The sequence below is a fragment of the Engystomops pustulosus genome, chromosome 8 (genome assembly GCF_040894005.1).
Source record: "Engystomops pustulosus chromosome 8, aEngPut4.maternal, whole genome shotgun sequence".
NCBI classification, from domain to species: Eukaryota; Metazoa; Chordata; class Amphibia; order Anura; family Leptodactylidae; genus Engystomops; species Engystomops pustulosus.
Window position 1 is genome coordinate 49,796,490 of NC_092418.1, and position 19,343 is coordinate 49,815,832.

The following is a 19,343-nucleotide window of genomic DNA, read 5'->3' on the forward strand; positions in this document are numbered from 1 at the left end:
CATCTTCTGACGCCCCACGGTAGAATGGCGTCGTGTCAGAAGAAGTACACTTAATGACCGCCATAGAATCCCGATACAGCAGTCATTAAGGGGTTAAGCAGAAACCTGAGATATCACAGAGCAGGTGTGTTTATGCTGAGACTTGAATACACACATGTGGATTGCATTTATCATCATTAGTCATTTAGGACAACATTGATCGTCTGTACGATCGTCTGTACTGTACGCCCCACTTTTCAGTTTTTTTGTTTTTACAAAAGATTAAAATATCCAATAAATTTCGTTCCACTTCACAATTGTGTCCCACTTTTACAATTTTATATCTTTATGTTTGAAGCCTGAAATGTGGCAAAATGAATACTTTTGCAAGGCACTGTACATAACCATGTACCTTTACTCATTGAACTATGGGGGTAGCAGAATATAAGATATGGGAGATATGTTAAATTCTGGGGATCGTCACATAGCTAACCATGTTTGGAACTGCCTACAATTTTATGGCATAGAATGAGTGAAACTCTGCAAGATGGGAGGAGACTAGACCAATTTAATTTTAAGGAAATAATGTCATAGGATATATGAATGGACTACCTAAATCCCGGGGTATGGAATGATCTGCACTGCTTTAGTCAACCTTAGGGACACCATTTTTAATGTGAGCGGTGACTTTTCTCTAGGAATGCACCTTTACTGTATGCCTTAAAATGACATTTGGAGTGGATTTAGTCAGTATAGAGGTCCTGGTGGTATATCTCACCTTTATAACGTGCCTATTCTCCTCTTACAATAAATACATGTCCTGGCCCATACTTCCTGGATCCCTTTGGTGTCTGCATTCTCCTCCCCCAAATCAAAGCACCACAAATTTGATGAGGGGGGATTTATTTTGCTCTGGTTTAGGTGCACCACTGTTGGGAGGTGTCTTGCTGGATTGGCGCATACAGAGTATGCACCTTTAAAGGAAAGGGAGCAGGATCAACATGCGTCTGCTGGAAGTTTTGTATAGTCTTTCAGGGCGGTCCTTGATTACTTTCTTTGACCTATCCCCAGTCATCTTAACAGTGAGGATATTGATGAGGTGGGGTCCCTGGACACAACTAAATCAACTAATGCAGAAACCACAGTTAAAAAACCATCTATACTACCTCCTATTAAATACTAAAATTCCTATATTCTGAACTGTTTAAATGAGAGCTATAAGTTTCAATGTTTTACATATTTTCTAAACCTTTTATTGCTTTTTAGTAAAATGTGGGAGAAGAAAGCTATGGTGAGACCACCGGCTCCAATTTTTAAAAAATGTATGTTCAAACACAAGGTTGCTGTGTGATTTCAGTGCTCTAGCTTTCAGGTAATAGAGAATTTAAAGCAGTGATACTAAATATGCAGGATCACAGATAAAAGAAAAAGTCTACTTGTACTATTTGTGCTGTAAAATGTTACTTCATATTTACAAGTGTTTTAGTAGCTCAGTAGCTTAGGCCATATCCTGCTTATTTGCTATTTCCTCTTTCTCTTCTAAGTTTAGCTGCCTCATTTCCTGTTTAGAAGTTAAATATTAAACTTTAGTTCATGAACATAGTAATGGTTATGTTTGTTATTTTGTAATTAATTTTAACACAATTCTGCAAATGCCACAAATTGCACAGACCTAGTTAAACACAATAGACAAAGTCATACCTCCCCAACATCCCAGATCCAGCGGACAGTCACTGTTTTCAGGCTCTTTCCCAGCAGGTGGGAGGTATGTGCCGGGAAAACAGATCTACCAGCATCCTCTAGTCACTGACAGAGGTGATTACAGTCATAGTGTAGCGAGCCGGCAGTTCCTCTGGCTCTGCTGTATGTAGCAGAGTCGGCAGATGATGACATCATGTGGGTCTGCTTTTGGGGAGCACACTAACAGGGAGAGCTTCTGCCGAGGGGGGTACTATAACTGGGGGAAGTTGTCCGGGGGTTGACAGTAACAGGGGGAGTTGCTAGTTGCTAAAATAACAGGGAGAGCCTTTGCTGAGGGGACGCAATAACATCAGAGCTTCAGGGGTGCAATAATGGGGAGCTGATGCAGGTGGGAATACAATAATGGGGAGCTGCAGCTGGGGGAGGAGTACAATAACATGGAGTGCTGCTGCTGGGAGGGGAGGTTAAAGTAACAGGGGTAACTGTTTCTGAAGGGCACCATAAATAAGAGGGGGCAAATAAGAGGGGGCTTCAATATAAGGGGGAGCTAGGGGCAGAACATCAGAGGGGCTGCAATGTGACAGGGATCTGGTGGGACACAAGGGGGAAATTATACTGTGAGGGGGGTATAAGGGGTGAGCAAAAGGTGTGGCTTAGGTTAAAAAAAATTTAGCGGGCCCATCCGCATATTTTGTCCCTCTTTCAGACAAAGGTTGAGAGATATAGACAAAGTACAGGATGACCTCTCTATTTACAATAGTATAGATTTCTAATATATATATATAGTTATATATATATATATATATATATATATATATATATATTTATATAGTTATCGGAAAAAAGCTTGTGAAAAAAAAAGTGTAGTTTATTCCAACATGTGCCAAGCTACGTTTCGGCTCCCATGGCCTGGAGCCTTTCTCAAGCTTGTGAAAGGCTCCAGGCCATGGGAGCCGAAACGTAGCTTGGCACATGTTGTAATAAACTACACTTTTTTTCACAAGCTTTTGGAGTGCTGCTGTTTTTTCCGATAACTAAGTATTTTGGGACCTCTCGTCCTGGCCCCTGGATGTGCACCCATACCTTAATTTCCTTGAGTGCTGCGACTACCTTTTCTATATATATATATATATATATATATATATATATATTTATATATTTATATATATATACACACTCACCGGACACTTTATTAGGTACACCATGCTAGTAATGGGTTGGACCCCCTTTCGCCTTCAGAACTGCCTCAATTCTTCGTGGCATATATTCATCAAGGTGCTGGAAGCATTCCTCAGAGATTTTGGTCCATATTGACATGATGGCATCACACAGTTGCCACAGATTTGTCGGATGCACATCCATGATGCGAATCTCCCGTTCCACCACATCCCAAAGATGCTCTATTGGATTGAGATCTGGTGACTGTGGAGGCCATTTGAGTACAGTGAACTCATTGTCATGTTCAAGAAACCAGTCTGAGATGATTCCAGCTTTATGACATGGCGCATTATCCTGCTGAAAGTAGCCATCAGATGTTGGGTACATTGTGGTCATAAAGGGATGGACATGGTCAGCAACAATACTCAGGTAGGCTGTGGTGTTGCAACAATACTCAATTGGTACCAAGGGGCCCAAAGAGTGCCAAGAAAATATTCCCCACACAATGACACCACCACCAGCCTGAACCTTTGATACAAGGCAGGATGGATCCATGCTTTCATGTTGTTGATGCCAAATTCTGAACCTACCATCCGAATGTCGCAGCAGAAATCGAGACTCATCAGACCAGGCAAAGTTTTTCCAATCTTCTACTGTCCAATTTCGATGAGCTTGTGCAAATTGTAGCCTCAGTTTCCTGTTCTTAGCTGAAAGGAGTGGCACCCGGTGTGGTCTTCTGCTGCTGTAGCCCATCTGCCTCAAAGTTCGACGTACTGTGCATTCAGAGATGCTCTTCTGCCTACCTTGGTTGTAACGGGTGGCGATTTGAGTCACTGTTGCCTTTCTATCAGCTCGAACCAGTCTGCCCATTCTCCTCTGACCTCTGGCATCAACAAGGCATTTCCGCCCACAGAACTGCCTCTCACTGGATGTTTTTTCTTTTTCGGACCGTTCTCTGTAAACCCTAAAGATGGTTGTGTGTGAAAACCCCAGTAGATCACCAGTTTCTGAAATACTCAGACCAGCCCTTCTGGCACCAACAACCATGCCACATTCAAAGGCACTCAAATCACCTTTCTTCCCCATACTGATGCTCGGTTTTAAAGGAAACCTACCACTTTTAGTGGCAGGTTTCCGATGGCAATACCGAGCACCAGCTCAGGGTGAGCTGGTGCCGGAGCTTATTTTAGTTAGTGTTTTAAACCGCGGTATCGCGGTTTAAAACACTTTTTAAACTTTATAGCCGGCGCAGGCAGGTACGCGCTCGGCGCTTATCGTGCGCGCGGCTACATAGGAAATGAATGAGAGCCGCGCGCATGGTAAGCGCCGAGCGCGTACCTCCCTGCGCCGGCTAAAAAGTTTAAAAAGTGTTTTAAACCGCGATACCGCGGTTTTAAAACACTAACTAAAATAAGCTACCTTCAAGTGGTAGGTTTCCTTTAACTGCAGGAGATTGTCTTGACCATGTCTACATGCCTAAATGCACTGAGTTGCCGCCATGTGATTGGCTGATTAGAAATTAAGTGTTAACGAGCAGTTGGACAGGTGTACCTAATATAGTGGCCGGTGAGTGTGTATGTATATATATATATATATATATATATATATATATATATATATATATATATATATATATATATATACTACATTTATTGGAAAGAACTAGCTCTTTAAAAGATTCAGTGGATTAGATGAATATGTTTTTATACAGATTTTCATTTCTTTGCAATATAACAATATAGTACTGTTTATTTAGCTGTAATTTATTTCTATTATTTAAAAACAATATTCATAGAAAACAGCTTGAAAATTAAGCTTTCAAATGCTTTGAGGGGATGTGGTGTTGCAAGAAAAAAATGCAGGAAATGGGTGTCTTGAGTTTTGAAAGGATTGTAATTGTGGTTTAACAGTTTTAACTTAAAGCGAAAAATGTTATATTCTTATTTATACATTACCTGTTTCTTTAAACTAGTCTGTACTTTAACACTTAAAAGGTATCTATTTCCGTTTATTAGTCCATAGTTGGCCATAAATATAACATTTGTATTATTGGAAAGCTACAAATTTCCATGCCACCACACTCTTCCTCACCAAGACAATGTCATATAAGATAAGGATCAGGAAGTTTAAATTCCAGCTGTAACCTCTCTCTGTTTAGTTCATATGAAATGCTTGCTGATATAACAGACAGCAAGATTTAAGTGTCACCTAACATGCTTACCTTAGGGCTTTCAGCTCAGTGTCCCTCGGACACACACAGGCCAACTAGATACAGTTTACCTATGCAATGTGCAGGGTGCACTAGATTCATGAATTGTGGCGCTTGTTCTTCATGAATCTGGCATCTTCTGTAGATCTTTTATTAAAATATATAATATAAAACATAACAAAAACATAAAACAAACATTGTGTACAATATATACAAATTATTTACAACAATTCCCCTGCTGGTCCAGCCTCATTCACACCTAGCCAACATAAGATATCATTAACACAAATAAACATAAACACACCCTCCACCCCCTAATTACAGATTTATTTATTTATTTTTTTAATTAAACAAAATGCACCCTACACTAAACTGAATCCCATGCCCACTCCCTCCCTCAGACACTGGTCTAATGTCCAAAGTTTGCATTAAGAAGTCCAGACCAGTGTCCAATCCAGTGTCCAATATCAGTTCCAAAATCCCACCACCAACACCCCCCTCCCAACCTAACACTATATCCCAGACCACACTATATACAATATATAGATACAATATAAACATCTTCTGTACTGCACTGACAGGGTGCACCTTTAACATAGGGCATACAACACAATTCACTGCTTGAAAAATGTGTTGCACGGTCTGACTGTGCACCCGGTACATCCCTTTCAGTGCAGAATTTTGTGTCACGGGTATAGTGCAGCAGCGACACATACATCTGCAAGCAGTTTTCACTGAAAAGAAGTTGTAACGTCCGACAGAAAACTGGCGCAGGGGCATTAATAAATCTAGGCCACTGAGTTGTATGCAGGGACCTGCACAGTCCTGCTCTACTCTCTATCATGATACATGTGTGCCAGCTCATACACACGTGTATTACTATTTAACTTTCAGATGAAATGAGACAGCGACAGCTCCTATTCCTGCAGCACTGCTGAGGGTGGACTAAACAAATGTGTGATTTAGTGATGGGCAGTCCAGCTCTATTCAGTGAGCTGGATCATGAGGCTTCACTCACTGAAACAGATCTTCTGGGCACTGAACGGCCCAAACCTACCTATTAATTATAATATTGGGGTCTGTTTTCAGGGGGCAGGGCCTCCTAAGAAAACGGCTCCCTTTCAGCAGCTGACTGGTGCAGGATGAATTTATTTGAAATCGAGATAGGGAAGGTTCAGGGGGAGGAGAGACCCCAACAAATGCCCTGTCCTCCTTCTTGGCCTGACCCTTTTTAGTGCAAGGAAATCAGCTCTCAGGTGAGAGCCGGCTCCCATCATTCACTGAAAGGAACCTCATCTGCACCAAGAGGCACATCTGGCGAAGGGCTATTGTCCTCCCATCTCACATAGAAGCTTCTCTCACATACATGGCTATCTTTTCCAAAAAAAAAAAGAACAGATATCCTATTGGTGCTGAAGGAGAAGTAGAATCACAGGACAAATTTATTATCCTAATTTGTTAACCCAAATTTTACCTCCATAGAGTGCTTTAATCCTTAAAGGGGTATGCCCATTTCAGCAAATTATTATAGTTTGTACTAGAAAATGTTCTACAATTTTCCAATCTAATTTATTAATTCCTTACAATTTTCTAGATTTTTGCTTGCTGTCATTCTACAGAAAGCTTCTGTGTTGACTTCCAGTGGATAGAAATCTGACCATGGTCACACAGGTGTGTGGTTCATTATATCACACAGCTCTAATTACCCTCTGTACTCCTGGCGAGCTGTGCACCTGCGTGACCATCAGGGGTGTAACTTGAGGGGGTGCATAAGGCTTAGGGGTCTCATAAGGTGTCACTTTCCCATATGAGAAGACTAGTACTATAAACCATAAATTATAGTCGGGGGCCTGGCACAGACTTTTCACCAGGGCCCATCAGCTTCTAGTTACCCCACTGGTGACCATGGTCAGATTACTGTCCATAAGAAGAAAACATGGAAACTTTCTACAGAAGGACAGCAAGCAGAGAACTAGGAAACTGTAAGGAATTGATACAGAAAGTATATTGGAAAGTTATATAACTTTTTATCATAAAAACATTAAGATTAATTTTCTGAATTGAGAACACGCCTTTAATGCTATTACCATCATACATACTTAGTTGCAATCTATTCCATTGAGAAAAAAATCTATACTATATACTCGAGGAACCGCTATTGGGATTTAAAAATTCAATAAGATTTTTCACACCATATGTTGTGTACTACACAAGTTGCATAGATGATTTGTTACTTTCTTTTGTAGAATCCATAAATATTGTCAACACAGTTCTGTATTTTAGTTCTACATCCGGCATATACTTTCTGGACATAATTTATTCCACAATACAAACAAAATCCTATCCAAAACTCAGTAAAATAAGTACACACCACAAACCATGGATCTCCAACATTCCATTCAACCAATTCCAGAGAATCTGACAGAACTGTTCCAGAGATGGTAACCTCTGTGTTCCCCCCTACCCTTTGCATCCTCTCTCCTTTTCTTTGTTCCCTTTTTCCTCCATGCCATCTCTAAACCTCTTTTCCCCTTCCTTGATGAATGAATGACATGTCAATGTGAAAAAGATGGATACGGATACAATATTGACACTAAACAGACTGACTAAAAACAGTATGTTGTCCCTGGAAAATACAGTTAGATATAAAACGATAAGTGAGACTGCATTCTCACATTCAGGTTTTCAGATGCAGTTTTTTTTTAGGAGTAGCACCTTTAAATTATAGGGCCTATTTACTAAGGGTCCCGCGGATTGCACTTTTTGGGGATTTGCGCCACTTGGACAGGTATTTAGAAGGGGATTGTGTCGCACACGATCAGATTTTGGCGCAATCACGTTGACTTTCATGCAACAGAAATCGGGGGGCGGGCCGTCGAACGATCCGACAGATTTGGACTGAGCACGGGATTTGACTTTAAAATTGTGTCGCAAGACAATGCACTCACATGCACCAAGAAGAAGAAGAAGGTGAACTCCAGCCGACCTGAGCGGGGAAGCTACAGATACAGGAAATCGGGTGCATGATCTTTGTGAATCGTGGAAGAATGCATTATCGTCCGAAAACCCACAGTGGGGATCGCGACAGGACCGGGTAAGTAAATGTGCCCCTATATGTTCTCACCCACCATGATCCACACCTGCTTTTGGCTTCAAAAACTTATAAAGAAAATATGAACATGTAAACGTACCCTGAATAAGCCCTTAGGCCTCACGCACACTGCAGTTTGTGAATTAGTCTGTTTGAAGCTTTTAGTGTAAGATAATTCCGTCTCACATTGGAAGTTGGCCCAGGTGTTTCCGACTTAAGCTGGTGTATGTACGTGTGCAGTCCATGGAAACTGATCTGTATGTTGGTACAATCCCACAGACTGCACCCATTAAATGAGCGACTCCCTGTCTTCTGACTGAATTGCAGCACCAACACTGTAACCCTTATTACAGTAACAGAACTTCAGTTTGGTTGGCAGACAGTCCTTGCATCATATTTCTGTAGGCCCAAGCTGTTTGATCTTAGACAACTGTTATGTTTCTGGTTGTCCCAATAGCCACCTATTATTCAGTCCTGCTACTGAAGATATTTAACTAATTAGTTTAACTCCATCAGGATGCTATGAGGTTTGTCCCCAATAAAGCTGGTTTCACAAGAACAAGATCAGTTAGTTGCTATCTGTGCGGGCCAACATGCTGAGTTCTGGTTGCTTAGCATTTTGTCTTCTATGGGGGACATATGTACAGCCACTGGCCATACATACGTCCCCCATGCGGTCGTGTGAATGTAGCCTTACTCAAGTGAAACCAGCTGAACTATTTACAGTTGGCGGGGGGGGGGGGGGGGGGTTAAAAAGACTAATACATTTATTATTGCTTTGTGTGTTATTATTCACATGACAAAGGTATCTATTAGTTGGTTTCAGACATAAAGATATCAAATAAGAAATGGGTTGTTTTTTTCTGTTTGAGAACTAATTTTGAGAATAAATATTAACTTTATACTATTTTCTTTTAGCCTCTCATTGTCCAAGCTGTTTTTAATGGAAACCCTGAAGAGATACGAATGTTGATTTGTAAAACAGAGGATATTAATGCTTTGGTAAGAGTTTAATTTTTCTGTTTGATTTAGGTAGGTTCTATTTTAGCATGTGTCTTGCTGATCTGCAATCTAAAATCGCTCCCTTTGTATTGTGATTAGTGAGAACAGAATCCCTGTTTTGTACTTGTAATTGTTTGGGGTCCCAGTAATTGGACCCAGTAATCGGATAGCTTCATAACTTTGGTAAAATCCCTTTAAACTGTAACAGGTTTTTGTTCCACTGCATCACTTACACTCTTAGGAGAAGCTGTAGGTTGTATCTATGGTTTTTACCCTTTAACTCTTGTACAGAAATTAGAATTTTGCTGTTACAAAGTTATCTACCACTTGCATTTGTCCTGGTATTGAGCACCAAAGCCAAAATCTACCAAAAGTAAAAACTACCATCGCTATACACAGATGATGATATCCTATCTCTAGAAAATCCTGAAAAATTACTTGCTGTAGCCATGGCACACACAAATACTTTCAGTGCCATTTCTTATTACAAACTCAATGGAAGTTACCAATCAATGGTTTTCCTGTGCTTTTTTGGTGTTAAAAAAAGGCTAAAAAAGTGGCATTGAAGTTTATGTACAGCCCCCCCACACACAGTTTATATACAGCCCCCACACACACAGACTATATACAACCCCCAGACAGTTTATATACAGCTCACCACCACAATAATTCCAGGATGTGTCCAATAATAAAATTAATATTTACCTCCCTATTCCCATGCCTCTGCAGACTCCCCTCTTCTCCCGGCTCTTCTGACGGCTCGTGTCTCTTTGCAGGGATGCAGGTGTGTGTGATGACATGATTACATACAGCCTTGGTCCACCAGAGCTTCCAGAGCTGTTCTGTGATGCTCTGCACATCAATGCCATCTGTGAGACACAGATGCCATTGGTACCTCCGACACAGCGCTGACTTGCCAGCAACAGGTCCATACTTGTGGTGGTTGATTCGGGCAGCTGCACCCACATTACATGGGGCAAGTCTGCTGCATCCTTCAGGGCCCTGCTCTTCCCAGACCTGGACTAAATCATCTGCCTATTCCTGGAAAGTCTGTGGTGCAAAATCAAATTGGTGGATGGAGTGAGACTTGATGTCCCAGATGTCTAGTCAAGGTCATAGTCCAGGTCTAGTATTGTATTAGGAGGAACCCAGGGCCAACTGCACAAACATATGGTGTAACAAGGGGTCTGAGGATATCATCTCAGTACCTAATAACAGTTATGCTACCACTGTCGAGCACATTGAGGGATGTGAGACCCTCCAAAGAAATGCAATCCTACACCATTACTGACCCACTGCCAAACCGGTCATGCTGAAGGATGTTGCAGGCAGCAGATCACTCTCCACGGCATCTCCAGACTTTGCCATATCTGTCACATGTGCTCAGTGTGAACCTGCTTTCATCTACGAAGAGCACAGGGTGCCATAGCGGATTTGCCAATTCTGATGTTCTCTGGAAAATGCCAAGCGTCCGCATCATGTTGGGATGTGAGCACAACTCCATCTGTGGATGTCAGGCACATGCACATTTGTGACTTGCTAGAGTTAATTTTTTAGGGCTCTGGCAGTGCTCCTCCTGTTCTTCCTTGCACAAAATTGGAGGTAGCGGTCCTGCTGCTGGGTTGTTACCCTCCTACGGGCCCTTCCAAATCTCCTGGTGTACTGGCATGTCTACTGTTAGGGCCTCAAGCCTCTGCACACTACCAAACACACACAGCTAACCCTCTTGCACAGCTCACGTTGATGTGTCATCCTGGGTGAGCTGCACAACCTGAGCCTATTGTGTGGGTTGTAGAGACTGTCTCATGCTAGTACAATTGACCAAAATGTCAGCCAGAAAGCATTGGTTCTTAGAACTGGTCTGCGGTCCCCACCTGTAGAACCACTCCTTTATTAAGTGTGTCTTGCTAATTGCCTGTGAAATTGATTATCAATCGGTGTTGCTTCCTTAGTGGACAGTTTGATTTCACAAAGTTTGATTCACTAGGAGTTATATTGTGTTGTTTAAGTGTTCCCTTTATTTTATGAGCAGTGTATATTGGTTGTTATGATCAACTCAGAAAATGTTTCATGTATGAATTTTCTTGTTTGATATTTTCTGCATATAATACATGTATTCATATTTGATTGTAGGATAATGAAAAACGAAGTCCCCTTCATGCAGCAGCATTTATGGGTGATGCAGACATAATTGAGCGCCTTATACTATCAGGTAATTTACCCTAATGGTGTCATTAAACTTATTGTTTAAATTAACTGAAATATTTTAAATAGATTCTTAACAGGAATAGGAAATCACTCTTGTACAAAAAAACATGCAACATGTTGTATGAGAGAACCCATCAGGTCAATTTGGATCATGTGATGTTGATGAGTGAACTTATATCTGGGTAAGTATAACTGTTTTTTATAGTGGTCAATGTAAACAACAGATACGTATATGATTTATTCATTCTATGGAGTAAAAAATATATGAAGAAAAAGAAATTAAAGGGGTTAGCCTATTTGAAAGGAAACCTACCATCAAGAATGATAAACCAGGGCCATTTACTCATAGATCCAGGCACTGTGGCTGTGGTAATCTACTTATAATTGTTATCCATTGCCTCCTTCCTTCTAAAAATCAACTTTTACAAATATGCTAATGAGCCTGAAGGGAGTGATCCCCAGAGTGCCTGTTGATTCATAGGCTGTTACATTGCACAGAAGCACTTCCCCCTGTGTGCTGAAACATCCTTAAAACATTTATATTTAAGTAGTTTACACAAGTATTTATGTGCCAAGTCAGCAGAAAACAGGCACAAATTTTATAATAATAATAATAATAATGTGGACCAATGTTTTATGCATTAGTGGCTTTACAAAATTAAATTCTGTACTACAAAATGTCATTCTGTAACTTGCAGTAAATTTTCAGAAAAACTTTTCAAAATGCAATACACAATCCTTTACAGTTTACTTTTAGTTCCAGTCCGTTAGGTCTGTATTGTATTTGTGACGACAGTTTAACTACAGCACCTACAGAGAAGAAGAGTAGAAGTCCAAAATAATGATGGGATAGATATGTACTGGGGTTAAAAAAAAAAAAAGTGTCAGTCCAACTAAACCAGATTTCATTGATTTAAATGGTATTGTATTACACAGTGGATTATCTATGTGGAAAATCTGTGCATGATACATACAGGTGTATTCTCTCCCTCAGTGCGTTGTATTTTAAATTAAAAAATCACATTTCCTAAAGACAGCTTTAAAAATTTAGCATATCATTTAATATTGTATTTGCATGTAATTATAACATGTATTTAATACCGTAGGTGCTCGTGTTAATGCGAAAGACAATATGTGGGTAACACCACTTCATCGTGCTGTTGCATCAAGAAATGAGGTGCGTACAATTTTACATCTTATAAGGAATTATACAACATAAAAAGAGCAAAAGCTTGGTTCCCTGTTAGCCAGATATAACAAAAATCATTTTGCTTTTAAAACCAAAAAAAATCTTGAAGTTGTGATAACTTTTAATGGGGCAATGAAACAAATGATGTTATGCCTACTATGACCACTTAGGTCTCTTCATGATGACTGGTTTATCAATATACTACTATTCCACCAACATACTTTAACCCCTTAACGACTTAGCCATTTTGCAACTTCCTGACATGGCCCTTTTTTTGAAATCTGACATGTCACTATAAGTGGTCATAACTTTGGAATGCTTTAACATATCCAGTTGATTTTGAGATTTTTTGTGACACATTGTACTTCATGATGGTTGAGAAATTAAAGCAATATGTTTAGTATTTACTTATGAAATGAAGGGACATTTGGCAAAAATTTTGAAAAAAACTATGTTTTCCAAGTTCAAGATTTTCTACTTTTTGGAAAGTTAGTCATATCACCAAATAACATGATAACTATCATTTTCCATATGTCTGCTTTAACTTTTTTCATAATTTTTCAAACATCCTTTCCTTTTAGGATGTTAGGAGGCTTATAACTTTAGGTGCGATTTTTCCAATTTTCACGAAAATCATCAAAACCTACTTTTGGAGGGCCAATTTGTTAAGATTGGTACACAAAAGACAGGGGATAGTGTGACCTGAGCTTGCCCCAACCTCTGTCCCTCCCTATAGCCCCCCCACGCTAAACCGTGGGGCGACTACTTGAAGACTCGAGATACGCTGGATAAAAGTGAGGGAAGGGAAACACAAACAGACTGACAAACATAAAACACAAAAGAATCGTAAACAAGCCGGAGTCACAACGAGAGGGTACGTCAATAGCAAAATCAGTAGGCAAAGAGTCAAAGTCAAAAACTAGCCGAGGTAACAACAATACAGATACAGATACTGAGCAATACAACCTAGAAGCAGCGAGTGGAGAAAGGGATTTTCAAACACTGGCATAGGTGACTAGTGAAGCTGCAATTTATGCAGCCAGAACTCCACAACCAGAACCTGATAGGAGCTGGACAGCATCTGGGAATTAACCCCTCATGGTGCAGAACAACCAGGCACCAAGCAGAGGTTCAAAGTCCCAGCCACTCCTAGACAGCGCGAGATCTTAGCAGCCGCTGCCCAGGACGAGAGGTGGAGTTTGCGCGGATACGTGCCGGGGTTCGGAGAACGCTGCTGGTACCACCAGAAGAACCAGAAGTCCCAGCAATCTCCCTAGCGAACCTGACAGTACCCCCCCCCTGACGGGGGGCCTTCGGACCCCTAGATCTTAAAGACGGCTTCTGAAGGTAGGTCTGATGAAATAACCTGAGTAACCGTGGAGCATGAACATCTCTAGCCGGAACCCAAGACCTATCCTCAGGACCAAAACCTTTCCAATGGACCAGGTACTGCAGGGAGTTACCTACCCATCTGGAATTCACCACCTTTTCCACCTCAAATTCCAGATTCCCCTCCACAATAGATGGAGAAGGAGGGTCAGAAAGAGGCAAAACAGGCTCAACATAGCGCTTCAGAAGACTCTTATGGAAGGTGTTATGGACCCGCCACCCTGCTGGAAGTGTAATCTTGAAGGAAACCGGGTTAACAATATGAGTAACAACAAACGGACCCACAAACCTTGGCGCAAACTTCAAAGAGGGGACCTTCAATTTAAGGTTTTTCGTGGATAACCACACTTTATCCCCCACCTCAAACGTATCGGATTTAGTGCGCCTTCTTTCAGTTTGTTGGACCATAGAATTTTGTGCCCTCTGAATATTCTCCCGAACTTGTGACCAGAGCGAACGCAACTTGGATGTAATAGCTTCTGCTCGAGGAATATTAGAGACAGGCACAGATGAAAAAGAGAAACGAGGATGAAAACCATAATTGCAGAAAAACGGAGATACCTGTGTGGACGAACTACAGTGGTTATTAATAGCAAATTCTGCCAACGGAAGGAATTTCACCCACTGGTCCTGACTGTCCGAGACAAAGAGTCGCAGATATTGAATCATCTCCTGATTCATTCTCTCGGACTGACCATTAGACTCAGGGTGAAAAGCCGACGAGAACGACAAATTAACTTCCAGTCTAGAACAAAATGCTCGCCAAAATTTGGAAACAAATTGTACGCCCCTATCTGACACAATATCATCTGGTATACCATGGAGGCGCACAATATTCTGTATAAACAATTCAGCTAATTCTTCAGCTGAAGGCAACTTTTTTAATGGAACAAAGTGTCCCATTTTAGAGAAGCGGTCCACTAGCACCCAAACCACTGAACAGCCTTGAGATGCTGGCAGATCAGTGACGAAGTCCATAGATACTTTAGACCACGGCCTGGTGGGAACTGGAAGCGGAAGAAGAGGCCCCTCAGGACGTCTCCTGGGAGTCTTTCCTCGCGCACAGACCTGACAGGCTTGGACAAATGCGTGCACATCCTTAGTCATGTGAGGCCACCAGTAACTTCTCTTTAAGAGATCCAAGGTACTCCGCATTCCCGGATGACCTGCCAATACCGAGCAATGCGTCTCCTCCAACACTCTCAAACGACAAGAAAGAGGAACAAATAATTTGCCTTCCGGAAGGTCTTTAGGTGCAGATCTTTGTCCTGCTAAAATTTGAGAGGAGAGGTGGGAGGAGACAGCTGCCAGCACAACCCCTGGAGACAAAATATTACTGTCAGCAGCCTCTGGAAGCTCAGGAGTCCCGAAGCTACGGGACAAGGCATCAGCCTTCAGATTTTTTGACCCAGGTCGGTAGGTGACCACAAAATTGAAGCGAGAGAAAAACAAGGCCCACCAAGCCTGACGTGAGTTCAAGCGTTTAGCCGTATCCAAATATACTAAATTCTTATGATCCGTGAGCACAGTTATCGGATGAAGAGCTCCCTCCAAAAAGTGTCGCCAGACTTCAAATGCCCACTTAATGGCAAGGAGCTCTCGATTACCAATATCATAATTCCTCTCACAAGAAGAAAATTTTCTAGAGAAATATGCACAGGGCCTAAGTCTGGTGAGAGTGGAAGACCCCTGAGACAACACTGCACCTACTCCTACCACGGAGGCATCAACCTCCACAACAAACGGTAGAGAGAGGTCAGGTTGAACCAAAACCGGGGCTGACGAGAATGCCGCTTTTAAAGTTTCAAACGCTGTGCAAGCGGCAGGGGACCAATTGTTCGGATCAGCACCCTTACGGGTCAGATCCGTGAGGGGTTTGGCGATCACGGAAAAGTTCTTTATAAAGTTCCGATAATAGTTAGCGAAACCTAAAAAACATTGTAGGGCCTTAAGATTGGTAGGCCGAACCCAGTCCGTGAGCGCCTGAACCTTACTCGGATCCATCTGTACATCAGAGGGAGTCACAACATAACCTAAGAAGGAAACCTTCTGGACCCAAAAAACACACTTTTCCAGCTTAGCGAAGAGGTGGTTTTTGCGCAACCTGGTAAGTACTTGGCGGAGATGTTGCTGGTGAGAAACCATATCAGGAGAGAAAATCAAAATATCGTCTAGATACACCACCATAAACACACCGATGTAATCATGAAAGATGGAGTTCATAAACCCTTGAAAAACCGCTGGGGCATTACTCAAACCAAAGGGCATAACCAGGTATTCAAAGTGCCCCAAAGGTGTATTAAATGCGGTTTTCCACTCATCCCCTTCTCGGATCCGAATCAGGTTATAAGCGCCTCTGAGATCTAATTTAGAGAAAACTTGGGCCCCAGAAACCTGATTTAAGAGATCCGGGATCAAGGGGAGAGGACCTGAGTTTTTTACCGTTATCTTATTTAATTCTCGATAATCAATACACGGCCGTAAACCACCATCTTTTTTCTCAACAAAAAAGAACCCGGCCCCAGTGGGCGACTCAGAGGGACGGATATGTCCGATTGCCAAACTCTCATCAATATAACTCTTCAGTGCCTCCCGTTCTGGTACTGACAGGTTATATATACGACCCTTTGGCAATCTAGCATCAGGAAGAAGGTCAATTTTACAATCAAACTCCCTGTGAGGAGGAAGGACTTGGGACAAGGGTTTTGAAAACACATCTGAGTAATCCGAGAGAAAACCTGGAAGACTCTGATCTTCCGCCACTACTGTACATAATGAAACTTTGGACAGGTGATCCTTACAGTGAGGACCCCAATGAACCAGCTCCAGAGTTTCCCAATTAATTACCGGATTATGGATCCGGAGCCAGGGTAGACCAAGAATGACATTTTCAGACAAGTTTTCCATAACTAGGAAAGAACACCATTCTTCATGCATAGCTCCTACCATAAGCTTTATCTGCGGGGTTCGAATTTGATCAACCCTGCCTGTAAAGGGGTCAAATCCGCACCCGACATCTGGATAGGAGTGGACAATGGAATCAATGACATGCAAAACTGAGAGACAAAATTATAATCGATTAAATTAGACGCAGCACCTGAATCCAAAAAGGCGCGACCAGTGCAGGAAACAGACTGAAACTTAACCGTACAAGGTAAATACATTCTAGACACAATTGGGAGTACCTGAGCTCCTAAGCAGTCCCCCGACTACTGCTTAGGAGCGGAAGTTTTCCTGCTGCTGCCTCTTGGAACAGGTGTTGACCAGATGATCAGGACTTCCACAGTAGAAACAAAGATGACGTCTCAGTCGATGTTGCTTCCGCTGTGCAGGAGAGATGCTATCCAGCTCCATGGATTCCAATTCTGGACTACCTGGAGACAGACTGGCCGCTGGCTGACAGTCAGAGGGCACCCGAGGTGACCGCCTGGATCTTAGGCGACGGTCAACTCGGATGACCAGAGTCATAGCATCATCTAATGTCTGAGGCTCGGCATAAGCTAAGACTAAGTCCTGTACTCGGTCTGACAGTCCGGACATAAATTGGTCTTTTAGGGCGCAGTCATTCCATTGCGAGTCAGTCACATACTGTCTGAACTGGGCACAATAATCTTCTGCTGTCCGTTTTCCCTGACACAGAGATCTAAGGTGGGAAACTGCAAGTGCTCGGCGGTCAGGTTCGTCATAAATCTGGCCTAAAGCTGAAAAAAAAGCGTCAAGAGAAGAACGGGATGGAGAGTCAGGTGGGAGAGAAAAGGCCCAATTTTGCGGATCCCCACGCAACAGGGAAATTACCACGCCCACTCTTTGAATCTCTGTGCCCGATGAACGAGGACGTAAAGAAAAATAAAGTTTACAGCCCTCCTGAAATGAAAAAAAATTCTTACGGTCACCAAAAAACACGTCAGGGAGAGGAACCTTAGGTTCAGGTGTGGGTAGCAGTGGATCCTGCGGTGATGTCTGCCGTGGAACCTGCATAGATTCCTGAATTTGGAGACGGGAGGCTAGATGCTGAACAAGCTGAGTTAGGGTCTGGACCTGAGCGACCACAGCTGACAAAGGCTCCATGGGAGGAGAGAATGTAGCAGGTCGGATACAGGATGCAGACCTATGTGTGGCCAGTGTTTCTGTTAAGATTGGTACACAAAAGACAGGGGATAGTGTGACCTGAGCTTGCCCCAACCTCTGTCCCTTCCTATAGCCCCCCCACGCTAAACCGTGGGGCGACTACTTGAAGACTCGAGATACGCTGGATAAAAGTGAGGGAAGGGAAACACAAACAGACTGACAAACATAAAACACAAAAGAATCGTAAACAAGCCGGAGTCACAACGAGAGGGTACGTCAATAGCAAAATCAGTAGGCAAAGAGTCAAAGTCAAAAACTAGCCGAGGTAACAGCAATACAGATACAGATACTGAGCAATACAACCTAGAAGCAGCGAGTGGAGAAAGGGATTTTCAAACACTGGCACAGGTGACTAGTGAAGCTGCAATTTATGCAGCCAGAACTCCACCTCCAGAACCTGATAGGAGCTGGACAGCATCTGGGAATTAACCCCTCATGGTGCAGAACAACCAGGCACCAAGCAGAGGTTCAAAGTCCCAGCCACTCCTAGACAGCGTGAGATCTTAGCAGCCGCTGCCCAGGACGAGAGGTGGAGTTTGCGCGGATACGCGCCGGGGTTCGGAGAACGCTGCTGGTACCACCAGAAGAACCAGAAGTCCCAGCAATCTCCCTAGCGAACCTGACACAATTTAGTTAGAAGTGACTTTATAAGGCCTACATGACAGAAATGACAACATTTTAGAAACTGTACCCTTCAAAATATTCAAAACAACCTTAGGAAAGTTTGTTAACCCTATGAGTGTTTCATGAGTGTGAAATTACAGAAATTTTATTTTATCTTACAATATATTCATAGAACACCAAAATTTGTACCATCACAATGAGTTAAGAAGGAAAATGCATTTTACAATGTTCACTGCAATTCTTGATGAGTATGCCAAGACTCATTGTGTCACTGTACCCTGCTGTATGGGCACAGGGGGGCACTAGGAAGCAAAAGAGCGTTGTTTCGTTTTTGGAGGTCAAATATGGCTGAAAAAGTTTTCATGTGTCAGGATGCATTTAGAGAGCCCTAGTGGTACCAATACAGAGGAAAGCCCCAACAAGTGACACCATTTTGGAAAAGTATACCCCTTGGAGAATTTAGCAAGGTGTACTTTTTGTATTTGCCCATAAAGGTGTTTTATTTAATTAGGCCCTAAAAAGGAAAAAGGTGAAAAATTTTGTAGAAAGTTCATTTTTACCCCTAATTTTTTATAGCCACAAGGGATAAAAAAATGTAATAATCCCCAAAAAATGTGTAAAACTATTTCTCCCGAGTGTAGAAGTACCCCATATATGTATATAAA

The 19,343-nt window shown here is 42.1% G+C and overlaps 1 protein-coding gene across 3 annotated transcripts in view; it reads left to right on the plus strand.

Moving 5' to 3' along the window:
* ANKRD44 (ankyrin repeat domain 44) overlaps positions 1-19,343 on the plus strand; it is a 377,775-nt gene that overhangs the window by 12,574 nt on the left and 345,858 nt on the right. For all 3 annotated transcript variants that reach the window (XR_011849377.1, XM_072120895.1, XM_072120896.1), the window contains exons 2-4: positions 9,057-9,140; positions 11,274-11,352; positions 12,455-12,525. Coding sequence is in view for 2 of the 3 variants with exons in the window: in XM_072120895.1 (XP_071976996.1) it covers positions 9,057-9,140; positions 11,274-11,352; positions 12,455-12,525 (234 nt within the window). In the remaining variant the exon portion in view is untranslated. The remainder of the gene's footprint in view (positions 1-9,056; positions 9,141-11,273; positions 11,353-12,454; positions 12,526-19,343) is intronic.